Genomic DNA, 22,500 nt, shown 5'->3' with positions numbered 1-22,500 from the left:
CGCCTGACTCCTCTACTCCTCCTCGTGTCTGACTCCTCTACTCCTCCTCGTGTCTGACTCCTCTACTCCTCCTCGTGTCTGACTCCTCTACTCCTCCTCGTGTCTGACTCCTCTACTCCTCCTCCCGCCTGACTCCTCTACTCCTCCTCGCGCCTGACTCCTCTACTCCTCCTCGTGTTTGACTCCTCTACTCCTCCTCCTCTACTCCTCCTCGTGTCTGACTCCTCTACTCCTCCTCCTCTACTCCTCCTCGTGTCTGACTCCTCTACTCCTCCTCGTGCCTGACTCCTCTACTCCTCCTCGTGTCTGACTCCTCTACTCCTCCTCGTGCCTGACTCCTCTACTCCTCCTCGTGCCTGACTCCTCTACTCCTCCTCGTGTCTGACTCCTCTACTCCTCCTCGTGTCTGACTCCTCTACTCCTCCTCCTCTACTCCTCCTCGTGTCTGACTCCTCTACTCCTCCTCGTGTCTGACTCCTCTACTCCTCCTCGTGCCTGACTCCTCTACTCCTCCTCGTGCCTGACTCCTCTACTCCTCCTCGTGCCTCACTCCTCTACTCCTCCTCGCGCCTCACTCCTCTACTCCTCCTCGCGCCTGACTCCTCTACTCCTCCTCGCGCCTGACTCCTCTACTCCTCCTCGCACCTGACTCCTCTACTCCTCCTCGCGCCTGACTCCTCTACTCCTCCTCGCGCCTGACTCCACTACTCCTCCTCCAGCCTGACTCCTCTACTCCTCCTCGTGTCTGACTCCTCTACTCCTCCTCGCGCCTGACTCCTCTACTCCTCCTCGCGCCTGACTCCTCTACTCCTCCTCGCGCCTGACTCCTCTACTCCTCCTCGCGCCTGACTTCTCTACTCCTCCTCGCGCCTGACTTCTCTACTCCTCCTCGCGCCTGACTCCTCTACTCCTCCTCGTGCCTGACTCCTCTACTCCTCCTCGTGCCTGACTCCTCTACTCCTCCTCGTGCCTGACTCCTCTACTCCTCCTCGTGCCTGACTCCTCTACTCCTCCTCGCGCCTGACTCCTCTACTCCTCCTCGTGCCTGACTCCTCTACTCCTCCTCGCGCCTGACTCCTCTACTCCTCCTCGCGCCTGACTCCTCTACTCCTCCTCGTGCCTGACTCCTCCTCGCGCCTGACTCCTCTACTCCTCCTCGTGCCTGACTCCTCTACTCCTCCTTGCGCCTGACTCCTCTACTCCTCCTTGCGCCTGACTCCTCTACTCCTCCTTGCGCCTGACTCCTCTACTCCTCCTCGTGCCTGACTCCTCTACTCCTCCTCGCGCCTGACTCACCTTCCAATCTGGCAAACGGTGCGGTGCAATTCCGGGTAAATGTGTTTACTGAAGGAGGCTCTGATTATACAGCACATTAAGTCTCGGGAATAACACAACAAATCACAGCCCCCAAATGGAAAAGGCCCTTTCAATTGCATCTCATTCAATGAGAGAAGAGTAATTGCTATTAGAGCTAAATAAGTACTTTTTCTCCCCTCGGCCTCACCCAGCCCTGGCACACTGCATTCCAATGAGCCCGGCCGGGACACAGCCAGTCTAAAACCAACTAGTGCAGAGCAGATCGGACGGAATTCGAGACACTAAACCTGTTCAGGACAGTGGTGATCAATCAAATATAGAGAAGCAGATTGGAGACAAAGAAGGCAGTTTGGGTTTTACATTTTTGAACAGATGACTGCTCTTTTCAGTTAAGGGCCATATTTCTGTTGTTGAAGCTAAACAGGATCACTATGATGAGAGAACCCTTTCTCTGCGACAAGGACGCTAACAGTCAGAGGACAGAGCAGACGAGGTGGATGCCAGAAAGAACAGCTGCATAGGCAGCGCGGGCGGCAGAGAGATAACAGTCGCAGGCCCACTATGAGACATTGCCTCTGTCAAGGGAAACTGGAGGCAGGGGAGCCGAAATGGGGGAATTCTCTGAGCCGCCATGGATCTTGTTTACTTTACATATCCATAGTGATAGATACTGTACGTTCATTTCCCCGTTCGTTCCAGGGAGACCAGTCCAATGTGCCTTTGAAAGTTGAGAAAAAACGTAACTAAGTTACACTCAGAATCTTTCTCCAAGGCTACACTTTCACACATAACTAAACCCGCCTTCATGTCCTTGGAATCCAAAGCCCTCACCGACTCCCCTCCCATCCACCCTGCTATGGGGGGACAGTCAGGCATCGAGAACCCCCAACTAGGTCCAACGTGACGCGCACGCACACGCAACACTCCTATCTCCCAGCTCCAACCTGCCTGGCTACCTGGCTGACTACAGTGTGATGGAAGTCATCTCTGAACAGCATCAATTGTGCCAAAGCAGAACGTAAAGGAGAAGGAGTCATACCACACCCCCCAGGGTCAATTGTGTTCTATTTTAGAAGATGTTATATTGCTTTGTTATTCTGGAAATATTCCTTTCTATAGTGGTAGAGGAGAGAGGAGAGGAAAGATAGAGACAGGTGGTGAGAAGAGATGCTGCAAATGACATGTATGACACCTCAACTAGATGACGTGAGAGAGAGAGGGATGGAGAGAGCGATGGAGAGAGAGAGGGATGGAGAGAGAGGGGGATGGAGAGAGAGGGGGATGGAGAGAGAGAGGGATGGAGAGAGAGAGGGATGGAGAGAGAGGGATGGAGAGAGAGAGGGATGGAGAGAGAGGGATGAGAGAGAGGGATGGAGAGAGAGAGGGATGGAGAGAGAGAGGGATGGATAGAGAGGGGGATGGAGAGAGAGGGGGATGGAGAGAGAGAGGGATGGATGGATGGAGAGAGAGGGGGATGGAGAGAGAGGGGGATGGAGAGAGAGAGGGAGGGAGAGAGAGAGGGATAGAGAGAGAGAGGGATGGAGAGAGAGGGGGATGGAGAGAGAGAGGAATGGAGAGAGAGAGGGATGAAGAGAGAGAGGGATGAAGAGAGAGAGGGATGGAGAGAGAGAGGGATGGAGAGAGAGAGACTTGAATAAAGCCTTTTTACAATTTTGAATTTGAGAGAGAGAAAACCTCAGAGAACGGGAAAGAGAAACATGTTGTCCCCCACAAATAATGCAGAGGCCCTCTTGGGCCAATTGAGATATCGTGTGTGACTAACACATTTCAGTTATCATGTGTGACCACAGATTATCCATTATATTGACCAGATTCTCAAGTGGCCGCTGTAACAATGAAAATAAACGTCTTCTAAAATGGAAGGCAGTCTGGGTACCAGTCTCTTTAGCTTATCCACTCTCTGTACTCCATGTCATGTGCCAAAGACTCTTTGGCAATAACAAGGAGTGGCAAGGATTATTAGCTAAAGAGACTGGTACCCAGGCTAGAAGGCAGTCGGGAGGAGACAAGATCAGGTGGGACCATTCTAGCCAATGAGAGGGCAGATACGCGTGTGAACAAAAAGCACAACTCCGATATTAAGTGTTTTTTTTCTCAAAGTTGCCGGGACGTCACGTGTCCTACTTATATCAGTACACTAATAATAACCTATGCACTACAAAACTTCTATTCCATCAAATAAGCCACACGTAGCAAATAAGCCATTATAGTTTTTGTTAACCAAATTCAACACTCTCTCATTGACCTCCATTTCGGGCCCAGTTATTTTATTTTATTTCACCTTTATTTAACCAGGTAGGCTAGTTGAGAACAAGTTCTCATTTGCAACTGCGACCTGGCCAAGATAAAGCATAGCAGTGTGAACAGACAACACAGAGTTACACATGGAGTAAACAATTAACCTCTTGCTCCTACTTGAGACATTTGCGTCCCAACTAGACATCTGGAAATGCAAATGCGCTACGCTACATGCTAATAGCACTCGTTAAAACTCAAACGTTCATTAAAATACACATGCAGGGTATTGAATTAAAGCTACACTCGTTGTGAATCTAGCCAACAAGTCAGATTATTAAAATGCTTTTCGGCGAAAGCATGAGAAGCTATTATAAGAGAGCATGCAACACCACGAAATACTTGAATGCTACGTAAACAAAAGATTTTGCGTAGCCGACGCTACCCAAATAGCATACCTTTGAAGATCTTCTTTGTTGGCACTCCTATATGCCCCATAAACATCACTATTGGGTCTTTTTTTCGATTAAATCGGTCCATATATACCTAAAATAGCCATCTATGGAAACTGTGTGATTCAGAAAAAAACACTGTTTGAAAACGCTACGTCATTTTTTTTAATTAAAAAAGTCGACGATAAACTTTCACAAAACACTTCGAAATACTTTTCTAATCCAACTTTAGGTATCAGTAAACGTTAATAATCTATCAAAATGATCACGGGGCGATGTGTATTCAATAGCTCCACGATTTCAAATCATCTTCCAAAAATCTCTCTTCCAAACCTTCCAGTCGGAGACCGGATGGAAAGTGATCTCCCAGGTTGGTTTGCCCAAGAAATAAACAGCCCGAAAATGACGAGACTGGCGACATCGTGTGGAAGCTGTAGGGATTGCAACCTACGCCATAAGCAATATGGTTTCCATTTAACAAACAATGGAACTGGCGCATTGATACTTTTTTCAGTTTTCAGTGACCAGATTTTCTTGCGCTTTTCGCTGAAACACACGCTCTGTTCAAGTCACAGCGGTGATTTAACCAGTTTTAGAAACGTCAGAGTGTTTTCTATACACACATACTAATCATATGCATATACTATATTCCTGGCATGAGTAGCAGGGCGCTGAAATGTTGCGCGATTTTTAACAGAATGTTCGAAAAAGGAGGGGGTAGGATGAAGAGGTTTTAACAAGTCAATAACACAGTAGAAAAAGGGAGTCGATAGACATTGTGTGCAAAATGCATGAGGAAGTAGGCGAATAATTACAATTTTGCAGATTAACACTGGAGTGATAAATGAGCAGATGGTCATGTACAGGTAGAGATATTGGTGTGCAAAAGAGCAGAAAAGTTAATAAATAAAAACAGTATGGGGATGAGGTAGGTAAAAATGGGTGGGCTATTTACCGATAGACTATGTACAGCTGCAGCGATCGGTTAGCTGCTCAGATAGCTGATGGTGAGGGAGATAAAAGTCTCCAACTTCAGCGATTTTTGCAATTCGTTCCAGTCACAGGCAGCAGAGAACTGGAACGAAAGGCGGCCAAATGAGGTTTTGGCTTTAGGGATGATCAGTGAGATACACCTGCTGGAGCGCGTGCTACGGGTGGGTGTTGCCATCGTGACCAGTGAACTGAGATAAGGCGGAGCTTTACCTAGCATGGACTTGTAGATGACCTGGAGCCAGTGGGTCTGGCGACGAATATGTAGCGAGGGCCAGCCGACTAGAGCATACAGGTCGCAGTGGTGGGTGGTATAAGGTGCTTTAGTGACAAAACGGGTGGCACTGTGATAAACTGCATCCAGTTTGCTGGGTAGAGTGTTGGTAGCAATTTTGTAGATGACATCGCCGAAGTCGAGGATCGGTAGGATAGTCAGTTTTACTAGGGTAAGTTTGGCGGCGTGAGTGAAGGAGGCTTTGTTGCGGAATAGAAAGCCGACTCTGGATTTGATTTTCGATTGGAGATGTTTGATATGAGTCTGGAAGGAGAGTTTACAGTCTAGCCAGACACCTAGGTACTTATAGATGTCCACATATTCAAGGTCGGAACCATCCAGGGTGGTGATGCTAGTCAGGCGTGAGGGTGCAGGCAGCGAACGGTTGAAAAGCATGCTTTTAGTTTTACTAGCGTTTAAAACTACTTGGCACCACACGTCCCGCTAGGGCACCTCCCCCCACTGCTCAACTGACACAGTAGCACACAGAACGCAAAAAATATTCTTAGAAATATTTAACCTCCACACATTAACAAGTCCAATAGCTCAAATGAAAGATAAACACCTTGTTCATCTAGCCACCAAGTCAGATTTCTAAAATGTTTTACGGCGAAAACATAGCACATATTTATGTCAAACCACCACCAAAGATAGGCTAATTTACATAGCCATTTTGTAGAACAATAGATGCAATCACAAAAGCAGGATTAAAAGTAAAATAATTCACTAACCTTTTGAAAATCTTCATCAGATGACAGGAATAGGACATGTTATACAGTACATTTATGTTTTTTTCAATAATATGCTAATTATATCCATAAATCACGGTTTACATAGAAGGTCATGGCTAAAAAATGCTACAACAATGCCTGGAGAAATTATGGTAACTCTGCCAGATAACAGAAATACACATCATAAACGTTGACTAAATATACATGTTCTACATATACTTAGAAAGATACACTTCTTCTTAATAAAACAGCTGTGTTACATTTATTTTTTACTTTACAGATTTCGTTCACTAGGCTATAATGTGAGTCGGCGCTCAGGAATTAGCATTTTGGCTCCTCCACAGAAACCCAAATTTAACACATAAATGTTCCCTTACCTTTGCTGTTCTTCCATCAGAAGACCTGGAAGGGTTTATACTTACCAAAAACAGCTTTAGTTTTGAAGTCTGTGTCTTTCGGTTATCAAACACGACATATTTCGGTTGAAATGCAGCCAAAAAGTAAAGTTAGTTCGCACCAAAATGTCGAAATTACATATTATATGTTGACTAAACTTGTCAAACTTGGTTCAGAACACAGCATTAGCATGCTATATAGCTTCACCGCAATTCTCAGGACAAAGAGAAACACACGCATCGTTTAATCAATCTTGGAAGAAAGACAGAATGCGCGTCAGAGTAACCTGTTTTCTCGCGCGACCGAAAGGTTTCGGCCCGTCATTACTCTCGTGAGCGCGCGATTCACACAATGAGAAGCCCCATTGAAAGCGGACACCGCGCTGAAGGCATAGGAACTGTTCCCAGGACTGTAGGTGCTTGGGAAGGGTGGGGGCGATGACGTCAAAGTTGGGCCAACTTTTTGGATGACAAGAGAGAGTTTGGGAGAATGAGTGCCCTGAGAGTTCTGCTTTACTTACAGACATAATTTAAACGGTTTTAGAAGCTTTAGAGTGTTTTCTATTCAATAATATTTATTATATGCATATATTAGCAATTTTTTACAGATTTTTTTTCTGTTTACTATGGGCACGCATTTCACCAACGGGGGCAGTATTCTGCCCTAGCCTTAACAGGTTTTAAGAGCAGTTGGAGGCCACGGAAGGAGTGTTGTATGGCATTGAAGCTCGTTTGGAGGTTAGATAGCACAGTGTCCAAGGACGGGCCGGAAGTATATAGAATGGTGTCGTCTGCGTAGAGGTGGATCAGGGAATCGCCCGCAGCAAGAGCAACATCATTGATATATACAGAGAAAAGAGTCGGCCCGAGAATTGAACCCTGTGGCACCCCCATAGAGACTGCCAGAGGACCGGACAGCATGCCCTCCGATTTGACACACTGAACTCTGTCTGCAAAGTAGTTGGTGAACCAGGCAAGGCAGTCATCAGAAAAACCGAGGCTACTGAGTCTGCCGATAAGAATATGGTGATTGACAGAGTCGAAAGCCTTAGTTATCCCTCTAGCTTTACCTCTTCCTCTCTGGTGTGACTCACAAATTTCAGTTAATGAATTACTATAGCTCCCGTCTTGGGCCAATCAGTGTAATTTTGAAAATGCCGGTTCTCTATGGCAAGACACATCATTCAACCAAGTTGAGTCCAAATCGGGCCGGTGCTGTCCGAGATTTCGCGTGTCACTAACGTGCTAATGTAACAGTATAACTTTAGACCGTCCCCTCGCCCATACCCGGGCGCGAACCAGGGATCCTCTGCACACATCAACAACAGTCACCCACGAAGCATCGTACCCATTGCTCCACAAAAGCCACGGCCCTTGCAGAGCAAGGGGAACTACTACTTCAAGGTCTCAGAGCAAGTGACGTCACTGATTGAAACGCTATTTAGCGCGCACCGCTAACTAAGCTAGCCGTTTCACATCCGTTACACTAACAGACGGAAGCAGACCGATCCACAGTCCCCTGCCTGATTTCATTGTGGGGAACAACAAAAATCAATGCCCTCATTTAGATTCTCTGTGCCTGTCTCTCCCGTGGTGGCTGTTGCTCTCCTCTCTCTCCAAACACACTTGCACCCCAGAGGCTAGAGTGAACTTTATACAGACCAGTAATGAGTATATAAGTTCTCTGCTGCAGTGAGAGGACAGGCTGCACAGGCTATTGGTGACAACAAGCAGAGAAACCATACAGTGAGAGACTTAACCTTCAACAAGGTTAATTTTTGTTTCTGCTCATTCACTCTGTCACGCCCTGGCCTTAGTTATCTTTGTTTTCTTTATTATTTTGGTTAGGTCAGGGTGTGACATGGGGGATTTATGTGTTTTGTCTGGTCTAGGGGTTTTGTATGTTTATGGGGTGTTTTCTAGTCTAGGTGTCTATGGTTGCCTAGATTGGTTCTCAATTAGAGGCAGGTGCTTATCGTTGTCTCTGATTGGGAAAACCGATACAGAATCACCCACCAACCAAGGACCAAGCGGCGTGGTAAGAGGCAGCAGCAGGAAAGGCAGCAGCAGGAGAGGAAGCACGATTTAGAGACATGGACTTGGGAGGAGATCCTAGACGGGAAAGGACTATCCTTAAGGACTAGGATTATCGCCGCCCCAAAGAAGAGCTGGAGTCGGCGAAGGCGGAGAGGCGCTGGTATGAGGAGGCAGCACGGCGGCGCGGATGGAAGCCCGAGAGTCAGCCCCAAAAATGTATTGGAGGGAGGCACACAGGGAGTGTGGCGAAGCCAGGTAGGAGACCTGCGCCAACTTCCTGTGCTTACCGGAGGGCGAGAGAGACCGGGCAGGCACCGTGTTATGCTGTGGAGCGCACGGTGTCCCCAGTGCGGTACATACCAGCTCCTCGTATAGGCCGGGCTAGAGTGGGCATCGAGCCAGGTGCCATGAAGCCGGCTCTACGCATCTGGTCTCCAGTGTGTCTCCTTGGGCCGGCGTACATGGCACCAGCCTTACGCATGGTGTCCCCGGTTTGCCTGCATAGCCCAGTGCGGGCTATTCCACCTCGCCGCACTGGCAGGGCGACCAGGAGCATTCGACCAGGTAAGGTTGGGCAGGCTCGGTGCTCAAGAGCTACAGTCCGGTCTATCCAGTGCCACCTCCACGCACCAGCCCTCCGGTGGCAGCCCCCCGCACCAGTCTCTCTGTCTCATTCCTACAGGTGCTTCCGCCTGTCCAGCGCTGCCAGAGCCTTCCTCCTCTCCAGCGCTGCCAGAGCCTTCCTCCTCTCCAGAGCCGCTAGAGTCTCCCGCCTATCCAGAGCTGCTAGAGTCTCCCGCCTATCCAGAGCTGCTAGAGTCTCCCGCCTGTCCAGAGCTGCCAGAGTCTCCCGCCTGTCCAGAGCTGCTAGAGTCTACAGCCTGTCCAGAGCCGCTAGAGTCTCCCGCCTGTCCAGAGCCGCCAGAGTCTCCCGCCTGTCCAGAGCCGCCAGAGTCTCCTGCCTGTCCAGAGCCGCCAGAGTCTCCCGCCTGTCCAGAGCCGCCAGAGTCTCCCGCCTGTCCAGAGCCGCCAGATTCTCCCGCCTGTGCAGAGCCGCCAGAGTCTCCCGCCTGTCCAGAGCCGCCAGAGTCTCCCGCCTGTCCAGAGCCGCCAGAGTCTCCCACCTGTCCAGAGCCGCCAGAGTCTCCCGCCTGTCCAGAGCCGCCAGAGTCTACCGCGTGTCCAGAGCCGCCAGAGTCTTCCGCCTGTCTTGAGCCGCCAGAGTCTCCCGTCTGTCCTGAGCCGCCAGTTTGCAAGGAGCCGCCAGAGCGGCCAGTCTGCAAGGAGCCGCCAGCCTGCAAGGAGGCACCAGAGCCGCCAGGATCCGCCAGAGCCGCCAGTCAGCCAGGATCCGCCAGAGCCGCCAGGATCCGACAGAGCCGCCAGTCAGCCAGTCAGGACAGGCGGGAGACTCTGGCGGCTCTGGACAGGCAGGAGACTCTGGCGGCTCTGGACAGGCGGGAGACTGAGCTACCCCTCAGTCCTGAGCTACCCCTCAGTCCTGAGCTACCCCTCAGTCCGGAGCTGCCCCTCAGTCCGGAGGAGTTTGTTTAGTGGAGTGGGGCCCTTTAGTAGGGTTGCCAGTCCTAGGTTGGCGGCGAGGGTCGACGTTCCTAGGAGGCCACAAAAACGGACTAAGACTATGGTGGAGTGGGGTCCATGTCCCATTCCAGAGCCGCCACCGTGGACAGACGCCCACCCAGACCCTCTGGGAACCACATTGGGAACCACATTTAGGCAGCCATGTTCTTTGGGTATTTTGTGGGTGATTGTTTCCTGTCTTTGTGTCATTGCACCAGATAGGACTGTTTCGGTTTTCACATTTGTTGTTTTGTATTTTTGTACTATTCTCATTTATCGTCTATATTAAACATGTTGAACACTAACCTCGCTGCATTTTGGTCCTCCTTTCATTCAACGGAAGAAAACCGTTACACACTCTCTCTATATTTTTTTACATTTTAACTAGGCAAGTCAGTCAAGAACAAATTATTGTTTACAATGACAGTCTAGGAACAGTGGGTTAACTGCCTTGTTCAGGGGCAGAATGACAGAGTTTTACCTTGTCAGCTCTGGGATTCGATCTTGCAACCTTTCAGTTACTGGCCTAATGCTCTAAAACACTAGGCTCCCTGCCACCCTTCTCTCTCCCTTTCTCTCTCTCCCTCCTCTTTCTTTCTACTAAGGCTTTAAAGCCACTACAGAGTAGATGCCTGTGGCGCTATTCAAATTCAATTAAATAATTGTTTAAAAAAAAGACCACCATGTTATCGCCAGTGCTTATTTGCACATATTAACCTTGACAGCTGGTTTGTGTGGATTTGAAAGTTAGGATCTAGAGAGCGGGAGGCAAGGACAAGGGTGTATGGAAGGACACATGGTGGGTGGCCCTGTGCCTGGCGAGAGAGAGGGACAGATGAAGGGACGGGATGGGACGGGGGGAGGGGGCAGAGAGTGAGAGGGGGAGATAGAGAATGTGTGTTTGAGAGAGAAAGTAATGAGAATGAGCTACTTTCAGATAGTCTGACACCAGCTCAGAGAGTCACGTGGGTCGTGCGCCAGCCAGGCTAACATTTCAATGGGAAACATATGAAAAGTGAAAGAGTTCAATGTAGTGTTTTGATTAGTCTTTTGCAACATCATGTTTTGTATACAATGAGGTTCCGATCTCTTTACACACAGCAGGAAGGAGACACACCAGACTCATTAGTCAGGTGGTCTTTACCCTTTCCTCCAACCAATTCTCTTCTATTCTGTCTCTCTCCTTCCTTCACCCTCTCTCTCTCCTTGTCTCATTGTCATTCAGGGACGGGTGATGATTACTGATGATGAGTATCAGATAAGGAATCTGCAGTCTAACCTAAGGGAAGGTCACCTCCCTGATGAATACACAGACACATGATGAGGGAGGGGTGGGTCACCTTTATCACACATACATGCTGTGTCCCCTCACACACACACACACACACACACACACACACACACACACACACACACACACACACACACACACACACACACACACACACACACACACACACACACACACACACACACACACACACAGTGTCCTCTCACACACAGAGGACAAGGACAAATAAAAAAAACTGCCAAAACAAAAAAGAAACCAAAACTCAATTAGCAAAGCTGTCACCTTGGCTGTAGCTGCCTGTCTCCTAGTCCTACAGTCCTGTAGTGGATATATATATATCTGGAGGCAATCCTACTGAAAATTAGCAGTGCTCCCAGTCTCCCACTCAGGCCAGAAAACTAGCACCTCTTTCCAAAAGCAACTCTCTATTTGACCCCTTTTCCATTTTAAGAGGGGGAATGCCAAGACAAGAAACCAAGACAAGAATCCTATTTGAGGCTGTTAGCGGCTCTGCCAGGCACTCAGAGTGCCACAGAGCCCCCTGTCCCCCCTCTCAGAGGCCCCTGTCTGGCCCCAATGTAGTCTGATAGTACCAGGCCTCTCTTTGACCTGGTAAACAAGTCTCCCTCATTGCCTCGCCTCCATTTGGAGGGCAGAATAAAGGGAGAGTAGAGGAGAGGCCCTGGGAGTACATTTCACTGAGGCGAAGAGTATTTCAAGTGATGGAGACATAGTTACAACCAGATAGAACATGCACTCTATCACGCTCTGTCTCACTTTCCCCTTCTCTTCCTCTCTTTCTCTCTCTCTCTCTCTCTCTCTCTCTCTCTCTCTCTCCCTCTTCCTCTCTCTCTCTCTCTCTCTCTTCCCCTCTCTCTCTCTCTCTCTCTCTCTCTCTCTCTCTCTCTCTCTCTCTCTCTCTCTCTCTCTCTCTCTTCCTCTCTCTCTCTCTCTCTCTCTCTCTCCAACTCTCTCTCAAACACATGCACAATCAACCACATAGCATATAGATACATAAAATCCACAGATGCAGCCCACACATATGAAACACAATAGACTGAACAACACATTCACACAAACACATAATAGACAACATATCTATTGTTATGCAAATAGACAACATCTTGATGGAAGAAACGACACATTGTCTGTGACAACAATAACAGAGAGGTACATATATATATATAGACAGAGAGAGAGAGAGACAGAGAGAGAGACAGAGAGAGAGAGAGACAGAGAGAGAGAGAGACAGAGAGAGAGAGAGACAGAGAGAGAGACAGAGAGAGAGAGAGACAGAGAGAGAGACAGAGAGAGAGAGAGACAGAGAGAGAGAGAGACAGAGAGAGAGAGAGAGAGACAGAGAGAGAGAGAGACAGAGAGACAGAGAGACAGAGAGAGAGACAGAGAGAGAGACAGAGAGAGTGAGCTGCATAAGAGACAGCATCATCGTGCATCTTACATGCGGCTGCTGGGCGGAATCTTGCGTCCGTCTCTGAACCATGTGACCTGCGGCTGGGGAAAGCTCCTGATGCGTGGAGCGGGAACAACCGCCCCCTCCCCCTGAGAGACCGACTGGGCACGCTCACCCTCTTCAAAACTGCCCATGACTAAAGAAAGAAAGGAGAGAAAACAGAAAACAAATTACAGTTGAGTTATTACTGAGGAGAATATTCTCTCTCAAACTTGACCCTTTGTCTCTGAAAATGTTTTCACTATCTGTTTTTTTGAACTAAGGTGTTATATTGAACCAGTTGGTCAGACAGCCGTTGATAAAAGTTGATAAATCATTTTTTTATAAAAAATTTGTACTTTGGCAACTATAGAACTGATATAATGTATCTGTCATATTCATATAACATAATAATGCAGTCTTCCTGTCTTTCTCAAACTTTCTTTAATTTTGGTTTCCTTTTCAAATTCAAACATCGTGTCGGCAATAAATACGTTTTTCGAAAAAAAAAGATCAGATTTTCGCTGCCTGTGTAAACGCCATTATCACCTCAGACTCAATAAGAGTGGATTGCTGAAGAATAGTAGCTTCACTTTCTCTTTAGTGCCCACAAGGTTGTTCCAATGAGACTACATGCTTGAGCAGTGGCTGTCATTGATGATGTAGGCCTAGTTGTGCTATACAAGCCATTGAAGACACAGAGTTGGGGACTCGAAAGGTAACTTTCTGTCAGTTTCCCCACCAAATAGATGTTCAAAATCAAATAAATCCTCTCTAACCCTATGTGAATAATACATCAAACAGTCAATTAAGTTACCACACATTTTAGAAATAATACCATCTTTGAAACATGCAAAAGCCTTTAGACTTTGAACCAAACAGATTTCCTGAATGTGTAGAATGACAGTGGTCAATTGTGGCAAATCTCTTTTTTCTTTCAAAGAGAATAAATCTGTAATCTGGTATTGCTGTGCTGCTGTACTGCTTAGGACCCAAATGGAAATCTGTGAAGTCTTCAAATCCCTCGACTTTGCTTTGATGTCGTCGTTGTTCCTAATCTGCAATGCTTCTCCTCGCTGTGTTCCTCTTTCAGAGAGGTGTGTCTCTGCAATCCTAATTGTCTGGTCTAACCTCCACTCTCCCTCTGTTCCTCTGTCTCTCCCCTCCTTTTCAGTCTCCCACCCACCCTCCCTCTCTCTCTCCCCCTCTCATTCTCCCTCTCTCTCTCTCCCTCTCATTCTCCCTCTCTCTCCCCCTCTCATTCTCCCTCTCTCTCTCCCGCTCTCACCCTCCCTCTCTCTCTCCCCCTCCGTCTCATTCTCCCCCCCTCTCTCCCCCTCTCATTCTCTCTCTCTCCACCTCTCTCTCTCTTCCCCCTCTCATTCTCCCTCTGTCTCTCCCCCTCCCTCTCTCTCTCCCCCTCTCATTCTCTGTCTCTCCCCCTCCCTCTCTCTCTCCCCCTCTCATTCTCTCTCTCTCTCTCTCTCTCCCTCTCTCTCTCCCCCTCCCTCTCTCTCTCCCCCTCTCATTATTTCTCTCTCTCCCCCTCTCTCTCTCCCGCTCTCCCCCTCCCTCTCTCTCCCCCTGCCTCTCTCTCTCTCCCCCTCTCATTCCCCCTCTCTCTCCCCCCTCCCTCTCTCTCTCCCCCTCTCATTCTCCCTCTCTCTCCCCCTCCCTCTCATTCTCCCCCTCTCTCTCTCCCTCTCATTCTCCCACTCTATCTCCCCCTCTCATTCTCCCTCTCTCCCTCTCATTCTCCCTCTCTCTCTCCCCCTCTCATTCTCCCTCTCTCTCTCCCCCTCTCTTTCTCCCTCTCTCTCTCCCCCTCCCTCTCTCTCACCTGCTCTCCCCCTCCCTCTCTCTCTCCCCCTCCCTCTCTCTCGCCTGCTCTCCCTCTCCCTCTCTCTCTCTCTCTCCCACTCCGATGCAGGTGTATTGGTATCGGTATGTATTAGGATCCATTTTAGCCACAGCAAAAGCATCAGATTCTCTTCCTGGGGACTACAGGAAACATGACATAATACATAACACAGAACATTATTGGTCAAGGACTGAACTACATCAATTTAACATCAGACATAGCCTACATATCAGTACATACACACAATTTCTAGGTCTATTACATAACACATTGGAAATTACAATACAAGATATACAAAATGGCTGTGTCTCTTCACTTCCCCTTCTGCAGTATGGTTTTCTTTTATCTCTTTTTCGAATCTGGTTTTATTGCTAGCTTGAGTTACCTGGGGTGGCAGAGAGTTCCATGTAGTCATGGCTCTATTTAATACTGTGTTTCCCAGCCCCTGTTCTGGACCTGGAGACTGTGAAGAGATGCATGTGTTGTACCGATGAGTGTCCGTACCTTCAACACATCAATACCTCGTACAAAGACCAATAGTGATGCAGTCAATCTCTCCTCAACTTTGAGCCAGGAAAGATCAGAATGCATATTACTGACACTTTCCCTCTGTGTACATCTAAGTGTGATATGTGCTGCTTTGTACTGGACCAACTGAAATGTACCTATGTCCCTCTTTGCGGCACATGACCACACAGCTGAGCAGTAGTCCAGGTATGACTGAGATATCAAGAAGGCAGAGCAAAGCCCTATGATGGACAGACCTCTTCCCATTTAAGCAACCATTGAGTCTATATGTTTTGACCATGACAGCTTGTTATCTAGGGTGACACCCAGCAGTTTAGTCTCCTCAACTTGCTCATATGCCACATTATTTAATAGTAGATCTAAATGAGGTTTAAGGAACAAGTGATTTGTCCCAAAAATGAAGCTTTATTCCTTTCCTTCCTACTCTGTTTCACATTCAACACATCACAAGCTGCTGGCAGAGGAGAGAGAGAGAGAGAGAGAGAGAGTGGGGGTTGGTAAGAGATAGAGGGAAGAAGGGAGGGAGGGAGAGAGAGAGAGAGAGTGGGGGTTGGTAAGAGATAGAGGGAAGAAGGGAGGGAGAGAGAGAGAGAGTGGGGGTTGGTAAGAGATAGAGGGAAGAAGGGAGGGAGAGAGAGAGAGAGTGCGGGTTGGTAAGAGATAGAGGGAAGAAGGGAGAGAGAGAGAGCGAGCGAGTGGGGGTTGGTAAGAGATAGAGGGAAGAAGGGAGGGAGAGAGAGAGAGCGAATGGGGGTTGGTAAGAGATAGAGGGAAGAAGGGAGGGAGAGAGAGAGAGAGTGGGGGTTGGTAAGAGATAGAGGGAAGAAGGGAGGGAGAGAGAGAGAGCGAGTGGGGGTTGGTAAGAGATAGAGGGAAGAAGGGAGGGAGAGAGAGAGAGAGTGGGGGTTGGTAAGAGATAGAGGGAAGAAGGGAGGGAGAGAGAGAGAGAGTGCGGGTTGGTAAGAGATAGAGGGAAGAAGGGAGAGAGAGAGAGCGAGCGAGTGGGGGTTGGTAAGAGATAGAGGGAAGAAAGGAGGGAGAGAGAGAGAGAGCGAATGGGGGTTGGTAAGAGATAGAGGGAAGAAGGGAGGGAGAGAGAGAGAGAGTGGGGGTTGGTAAAGATAGAGGGAAGAAGGGAGGGAGGAAAAACTGAAAAAGGGTGGCAGATAATAGAGAGAGAGAGAGAGACAAAGATTTGACTTATCTAACCTTTGTTTAAGCAGGAAGTCATGCTGAGACCAACACATCAATAAATAATAATTACACTATACATATCTATGCAGAACAAATGTCTAAATGCAACATGCAACAATTTCAACGATTTTACTGAATTACAGTTCCTATCAGGAAATCAGTCAATTGAAATAAATAAATTAGGACCTAATCTATGGTTTTCACATGACTGAGCAAGGGTGCAGCCATGGTGGGCCTGGGAGGGCATAGGCCCACCCACTTTGGAGCCAGGACCACCCACAGGGGAGCCAGGCCCAGCCAATCAGAATGAGTTTTCCCCAACAAAAGGGATTTATTATTTATTACAGACATAAATACTCCTCAGATTCATCAGCTGTTCAGTGGCTGGTCTCATACAATCCTGCATGTAAAGTAACCGGATGTGGAGGTCCTGGGCTGGCGTGGTTACACGTGGTCTGCGGTTGTGAGGCCGGTTGGCCGTACTGCCAAATGATCTAAAACGACGTTGAAATATGGTACAAAAATGAACATACAATTCTCTGACAACAGCTCTGGTGGACATTCATGTAGTCATCATGCCAATTGCAGGCTCCCTCAAAACTTGAGACATCTGTGGCGTTGTGTTGTGTGACTAAACTGCACATCTTAGAGTGGCCTTTTAATTTCCCTAGCACAAGGTGTAATGATCATGCTGTTAAATCAAGTTCTTGATATGCCACAGGTTATCAATGAGGTATTGCCACCTTTCATTTTCCATTTGTTTTGTCTTGTCTTCCTGCACACCTGGTTTACATCTCCTACTAATTAACATGTCTGTGTTGGGTATTGTTTACTGTCAGGGTTGGTATGCTTCTGGCAGGTTTACATCTCATCATCATTACTATGTGTATTTAACCCTCTGTTCCCTCCATGTCTGTGTTGGGTATTGTTTACTGTCAGGGTTGGTATGCTTCCGGCTGGTTTACATCTCATCATCATTACTATGTGTATTTAACCCTCTGTTCCCTCCATGTCTGTGTTGGGTATTGTTTATTGTCAGGGTTGGCACACTTCCAGCTGGTTTACATCTCATCATCATTACTATGTGTATTTAACCCTCTGTTCCCTCCATGTCTGTGTTGGATATTGTTTATTGTCAGGGTTGGTATGCTTCCGGCTGGTTTACATCTCATTATCATTACTATGTGTATTTAACCCTCTGTTCCCTCCATGTCTGTGTTGGGTATTGTTTATTGTCAGGGTTGGCACACTTCCAGCTGGTTTACATCTCATCATCATTACTATGTGTATTTAACCCTCTGTTCCCTCCATGTCTGTGTTGGGTATTGTTTATTGTCAGGGTTGGTATGCTTCTGGCTGGTTTACATCTCATCATCATTACTATGTGTATTTAACCCTCTGCTCCCTCCATGTCTGTGTTGGGTATTGTTTATTGTCAGGGTTGGTATGCTTCTGGCTGGTTTACATCTCATCATCATTACTATGTGTATTTAACCCTCTGCTCCCTCCATGTCTGTGTTGGGTATTGTTTACTGTCAGGGTTGGTATGCTTCCGGCTGGTTTACATCTCATCATCATTACTATGTGTATTTAACCCTCTGTTCCCACCATGTCTGTGTTGGGTATTGTTTATTGTCAGGGTTGGTATGCTTCCAGCTGGTTTACATCTCATCATCATTACTATGTGTATTTAACCCTCTGTTCCCTCCATGTCTGTGTTGGGTATTGTTTATTGTCAGGGTTGGTATGCTTCCGGCTGGTTTACATCTCATCATCATTACTATGTGTATTTAACCCTCTGTTCCCTCCATGTCTGTGTGGGGTATTGTTTACTGTCAGGGTTGGTATGCTTCCAGCTGGTTTGTGCCGGGTTTTGTTTTATACCCGTGCTTTGTGACAGCCGGTACTTTGTACCTGGGTTTTGTACCTTGTTCTGTGGGCATTTGTTTTGTGACGCGGTTGCATTTGGTATTATGATTGCCTAAGTAAAGTGCTTTGTTCACTCATCTCTGCTCTCCTGCGCCTGACTTCCATGCACCAGCTACACCCACCACTGACAGATATACTTGGTTTAACCTGAATTAAGTACCAATTTCAGTTCAACTACGGCTTTCTGCAGGGCAATAATGGCAGATTGAAGCTCTGACAGAGCCTTGCATTAGCATACACCACAGTGTCATCGGCATACAGGTGAAAGAAAATATTTCTTTAGTGATAAAACAATATTGTTCATGTAAATAGTGAAAAGAACCGGAATAAGAATCGATCTGTGATATAAGTTGAGTATTTACCAAGGTTTCCAGAATTTTAGCTTGGCAAGAGAGTTTGAAAATGGGGCAATAATTATTTAGGTCATACGGGTCACTGCCTTTGTGAAGGAGGAGTATATGGGCCACCTTCCAGACCCTGGGATATGGTACCAGAAAATAACTGTTAGGTAGAAAATATTGTGTTAAAGATTCTGCAATCAGAGGAGCAGAAAGCTGCAGCAAGAAATCAGCCCCAGTTAATATGTTAACATCAATCTTGCGCAAGACGTCTAGCACATCACAAGAAGAAAGTTGTTAAAATTAAATCAACGATGTATTAGAAGTTGACAGAACTTCCATCGAGCCAACTAGAAGATGGGAGAGGGGCAGGCGGGCATGTGGTCGAATGGCTGACCAGAGTCAAATAAGCCACCATTTCCTTCAAATAAAAAGCCCGCTGAGATAAAATCCTGATTAAAAGCATCAATTATCACAATTTACTCAGTAATGATACCACAACTGACACAACTTGCTGAGGCAGGGAAGGAGAGGATTTTTCCACTTCAGTGCTTTAACTATTTTCCAAATGTAGACAGATCAGCTGCAGAGTCTGAGAAAAGAGCTTAATTTAGCTTTCTTGATTGAGGAAGTGGATCTATTTCTCAATTGCTTGGAAAAACTACAAATCAAATTTTAATTGTCACACGCTTCGCAAATAACAGGTGGAGACTAACAGTGAAATGTTTACTTACAGGTCCTTCCCAATAATGCAGAATACAATAAAAAATAACAAATAACAATAATAATAGAAAAAATAAATAGAAAAAAATAGTAACACTTGAATCAGCTACAGAGTGTTTTTTTCTAGCCTTGGCCCTGATTTCTCAACATAACAAGATCTGAACGTTCCATAGAGAACCAGGGGTTTGTTGTGTTTTTTACTCTAAGGCATATTTAAAGGCAGTATGTTTGTCTGCCAGAGAGATGAGTTAATTATGGGTCAGGCATGTAGCCGATGAAGAAACAGTCAGAGTAATACATATCATGAAGAAAAGCTTGTGGGGATAAAATAAAAAATAAAAACATTTATCTTCATAATTATAAAAGGATCAGTGTTAGTCTATTTGGTATCTCTAATACATGCAATAGGACAGTGATCACTGAGATCAGTAGCAAAGACACCACTGGACAAGTACTTGTGGGGGCTATTTGTCTGAATTAGGTCAATCAGCAAGGAGTTTGCTGGATTTTTTACATTAATCAACCTGTGAGGGTTTTGCAATCAGATGAGACATGTTAATATCAAGACAAGTACTCTTAAAAATGGTCTGAGGCCGGGGTAAGCCAATCTAAGTTTAAATCCCCATGTGTGAGAGAGAGAGAGAGAGAGAGAGAGAGAGAGAGAGGTGGAGGGATACGGGTGTGTGTTTGTGTGACACCATCAGTGACTATACCCCTGGGAGCGCTTGGTCCTCTATTCCACCCTCATGCCTGATTGGATACATTGTTCAGTCAGATGCAAAATTGTGTCACAAGCAGTCACATGTCCCTGGCGTGTTAACACTAGAACCGCTAAAGCAGTCGTTTTGACGGCCCATGATTTCATCTTTTTAGTCATGCCCCCCACCAACCTTGTCTTTTACGAAATAAATCTATATTACACACTGTCGGTGTTAGAATCTTAATATCACAAACAGAACAGGAATTACACCCAGTTTTAGGAGAGCATGTCATTTCCTGAAACGGTTTCCCCTGTTGGACCTCCTTCCAACAGATGGGCCTGCTCTGCTCCTTCAGACAGCTGAAAGTGCAGTGCCCAGCTGATAATCCCCCCCGATAATTGCCTTGAAAGTGAACCTAAACTATAACGAGACTAATTTCACACATGTAACAAGACATTCAATAAATGAAGCATAGTATGATGGGGGAGAATGGGTGACTTGATGAGTGAGGGGAAACGAACGATGCAAAATGATGTAATCAACAACTGTGAAAGAAGAGTAGGGTGGACCCTTTCATTGTATTGATCCATTCTAGTTATCATCTTAAAATGGCATGTATCCTATATCAGTCAACTGAATCCCAGCAGTCTCATCAGTCTCCTCTGGCCTAGTTGGGGTAGGCCATACAGTGAGAGTGTGTGTAATTGTACATGCTGAACAGCTTTCAATCTCAGGGAAAAGATCCACATCGGGCAGCAGGTGAGCAAGTGTCGCAGAATGTGATGATGAGGCTTGGGGAACTTTATGTCGACAAGACGAGAAATGTCACCATGGACAATTTATTAACTTCTATGACTGTCAAAGAATTTGCTTGCAAAGAAAACAAGTCTGGCCGGCACCATGAACAAAGTGAGATGGGTGTTCCCTCCCTCTGCGCAAAATAAGGCAATATTATTATTGTTGAAGAATAACAAGACAACGGGAACACAATAAAGACAAAGATTTGGACTATTATACACTATAGTCAAACAAAGGGATGTCAAGCAAGTGAAAGTTGCGAAAATTGTGTCAACTTTTAGGACAAGGGTTAAGGGAAAAGGGGATACCTCAGTTGTACAACTGAATGCATTCAACTGAAATGTGTCTCCCGCATTTAGCTAAACCCCTCTGAATGAGACAGGTGCAGGGGCTGCCATAATCAACATCCACGTCTTTGGCGCCCAGGGAACAATGGGTTAACTGCCTTGCTCAGGGACAGAATGACAGATTTGTACCTTGTCAGCTAGGGGATTCAATCCGGCAACCTTTCAGTTACTGGCCCAATGCTCTAACTACTAGGCTACCCAGCTAAAGGAAATCCAACTGATGCCATTGTGTGAAGATGTAGACAATATAAGCATATCATTGACTATTTTTGACTGCTGTCATAGACACTTATATGCATTATAATGACATTATTGATTTTGTGCTGAGTTTCACTATTTATCATGTCCACTTGGCGCTTATAATGATGTCTATGCTGCTGATGTTTTCATCATTTGACTGTGTGTCTTTTGACCGTGCGTCTTGGTGGTTGGGATCATTTTATATTTTTATTAAAATCATTATTAAAAAATAGCTGTTACCATATTCCAACACATTTTTTTCTGTTTCACAGTTCACTCAATGAATAAAATTGATTGAACACTTGAAATGTGCGTATTTTTTAATTATTATTATTTTATACTTTTTTACATACAGCCTACAGTAACATAAACTAATGAAAATGTGTTATTTGAAATAAAATATAAATCATATTCTAATGTGACCAAAGGCCTTCATCAACATGCTTGCGATAGCATATATATGAAATATATGAATTACAGTTTAAATGTTGCAGACAGAATGACTGCTGATTAGCTTGAAGGGGGGTCCAACTATAGGGGCCAACACACTGGGAGATGAAAGGGGAATACATTCACCGTGACACCGTCTTGACCGCCACACCAGTCTGCCTGCTTGCAGTGTAATAACACAGTGGAGATGAGAGTAGAATGCTAGGGAGGGGAGTACTTTAACTTCCATCTGAATTTATGGGTACATGTTCAAAACTCTCTGAGACTAACAGATGTTGTTGACAAAAAAGGGAATAAAATAAGTGGGAGTCATATTATAAAATGGTGGAAAGTTAAAAACAACAGCACAACATAATCCATCTAATGAGAGGGTTGAGTGGAACAGCTGTCTGGGGGGACAAACGCTCAGTAAATGAGATGCAGGTAGATCTTTTACCCCCTGACGCAGATGGCCCACTCTCCCACAGCTCCTAGCAAGGGCACCTATCTCGATACAGTCACACTGTCAGGGGGATAGTCACACACTACCTACAATCAATATCGGAGTTGTTTCCACTTGCACACACACACACACACACACAGTCACTTACATGCCACCTGTACTTCAGTCCTCCTCT

General features: G+C 46.4%; 1 protein-coding gene across 7 annotated transcripts in view; it reads right to left on the bottom strand.

The window, feature by feature from the left end:
* Positions 1-22,500, bottom strand: part of sdk2b (sidekick cell adhesion molecule 2b) — a 485,771-nt gene that overhangs the window by 93,829 nt on the left and 369,442 nt on the right. For all 7 annotated transcript variants that reach the window (XM_031804782.1, XM_031804780.1, XM_031804783.1 and 4 more), the window contains exons 3-4: positions 22,474-22,500; positions 12,784-12,931 (exon numbers count right to left, since the gene is read on the bottom strand). The exon at positions 22,474-22,500 is cut by the window's right edge and continues 80 nt beyond it. In XM_031804782.1, the coding sequence (XP_031660642.1) occupies positions 12,784-12,931; positions 22,474-22,500 (175 nt within the window). The remainder of the gene's footprint in view (positions 1-12,783; positions 12,932-22,473) is intronic.

The sequence above is a fragment of the Oncorhynchus kisutch genome, linkage group LG25, assembly GCF_002021735.2.
Source record: "Oncorhynchus kisutch isolate 150728-3 linkage group LG25, Okis_V2, whole genome shotgun sequence".
NCBI lineage: Eukaryota > Metazoa > Chordata > Actinopteri > Salmoniformes > Salmonidae > Oncorhynchus > Oncorhynchus kisutch.
Note: the sequence above shows the minus strand (reverse complement) of the source record. Positions and strands in the feature narration are given on the sequence as shown.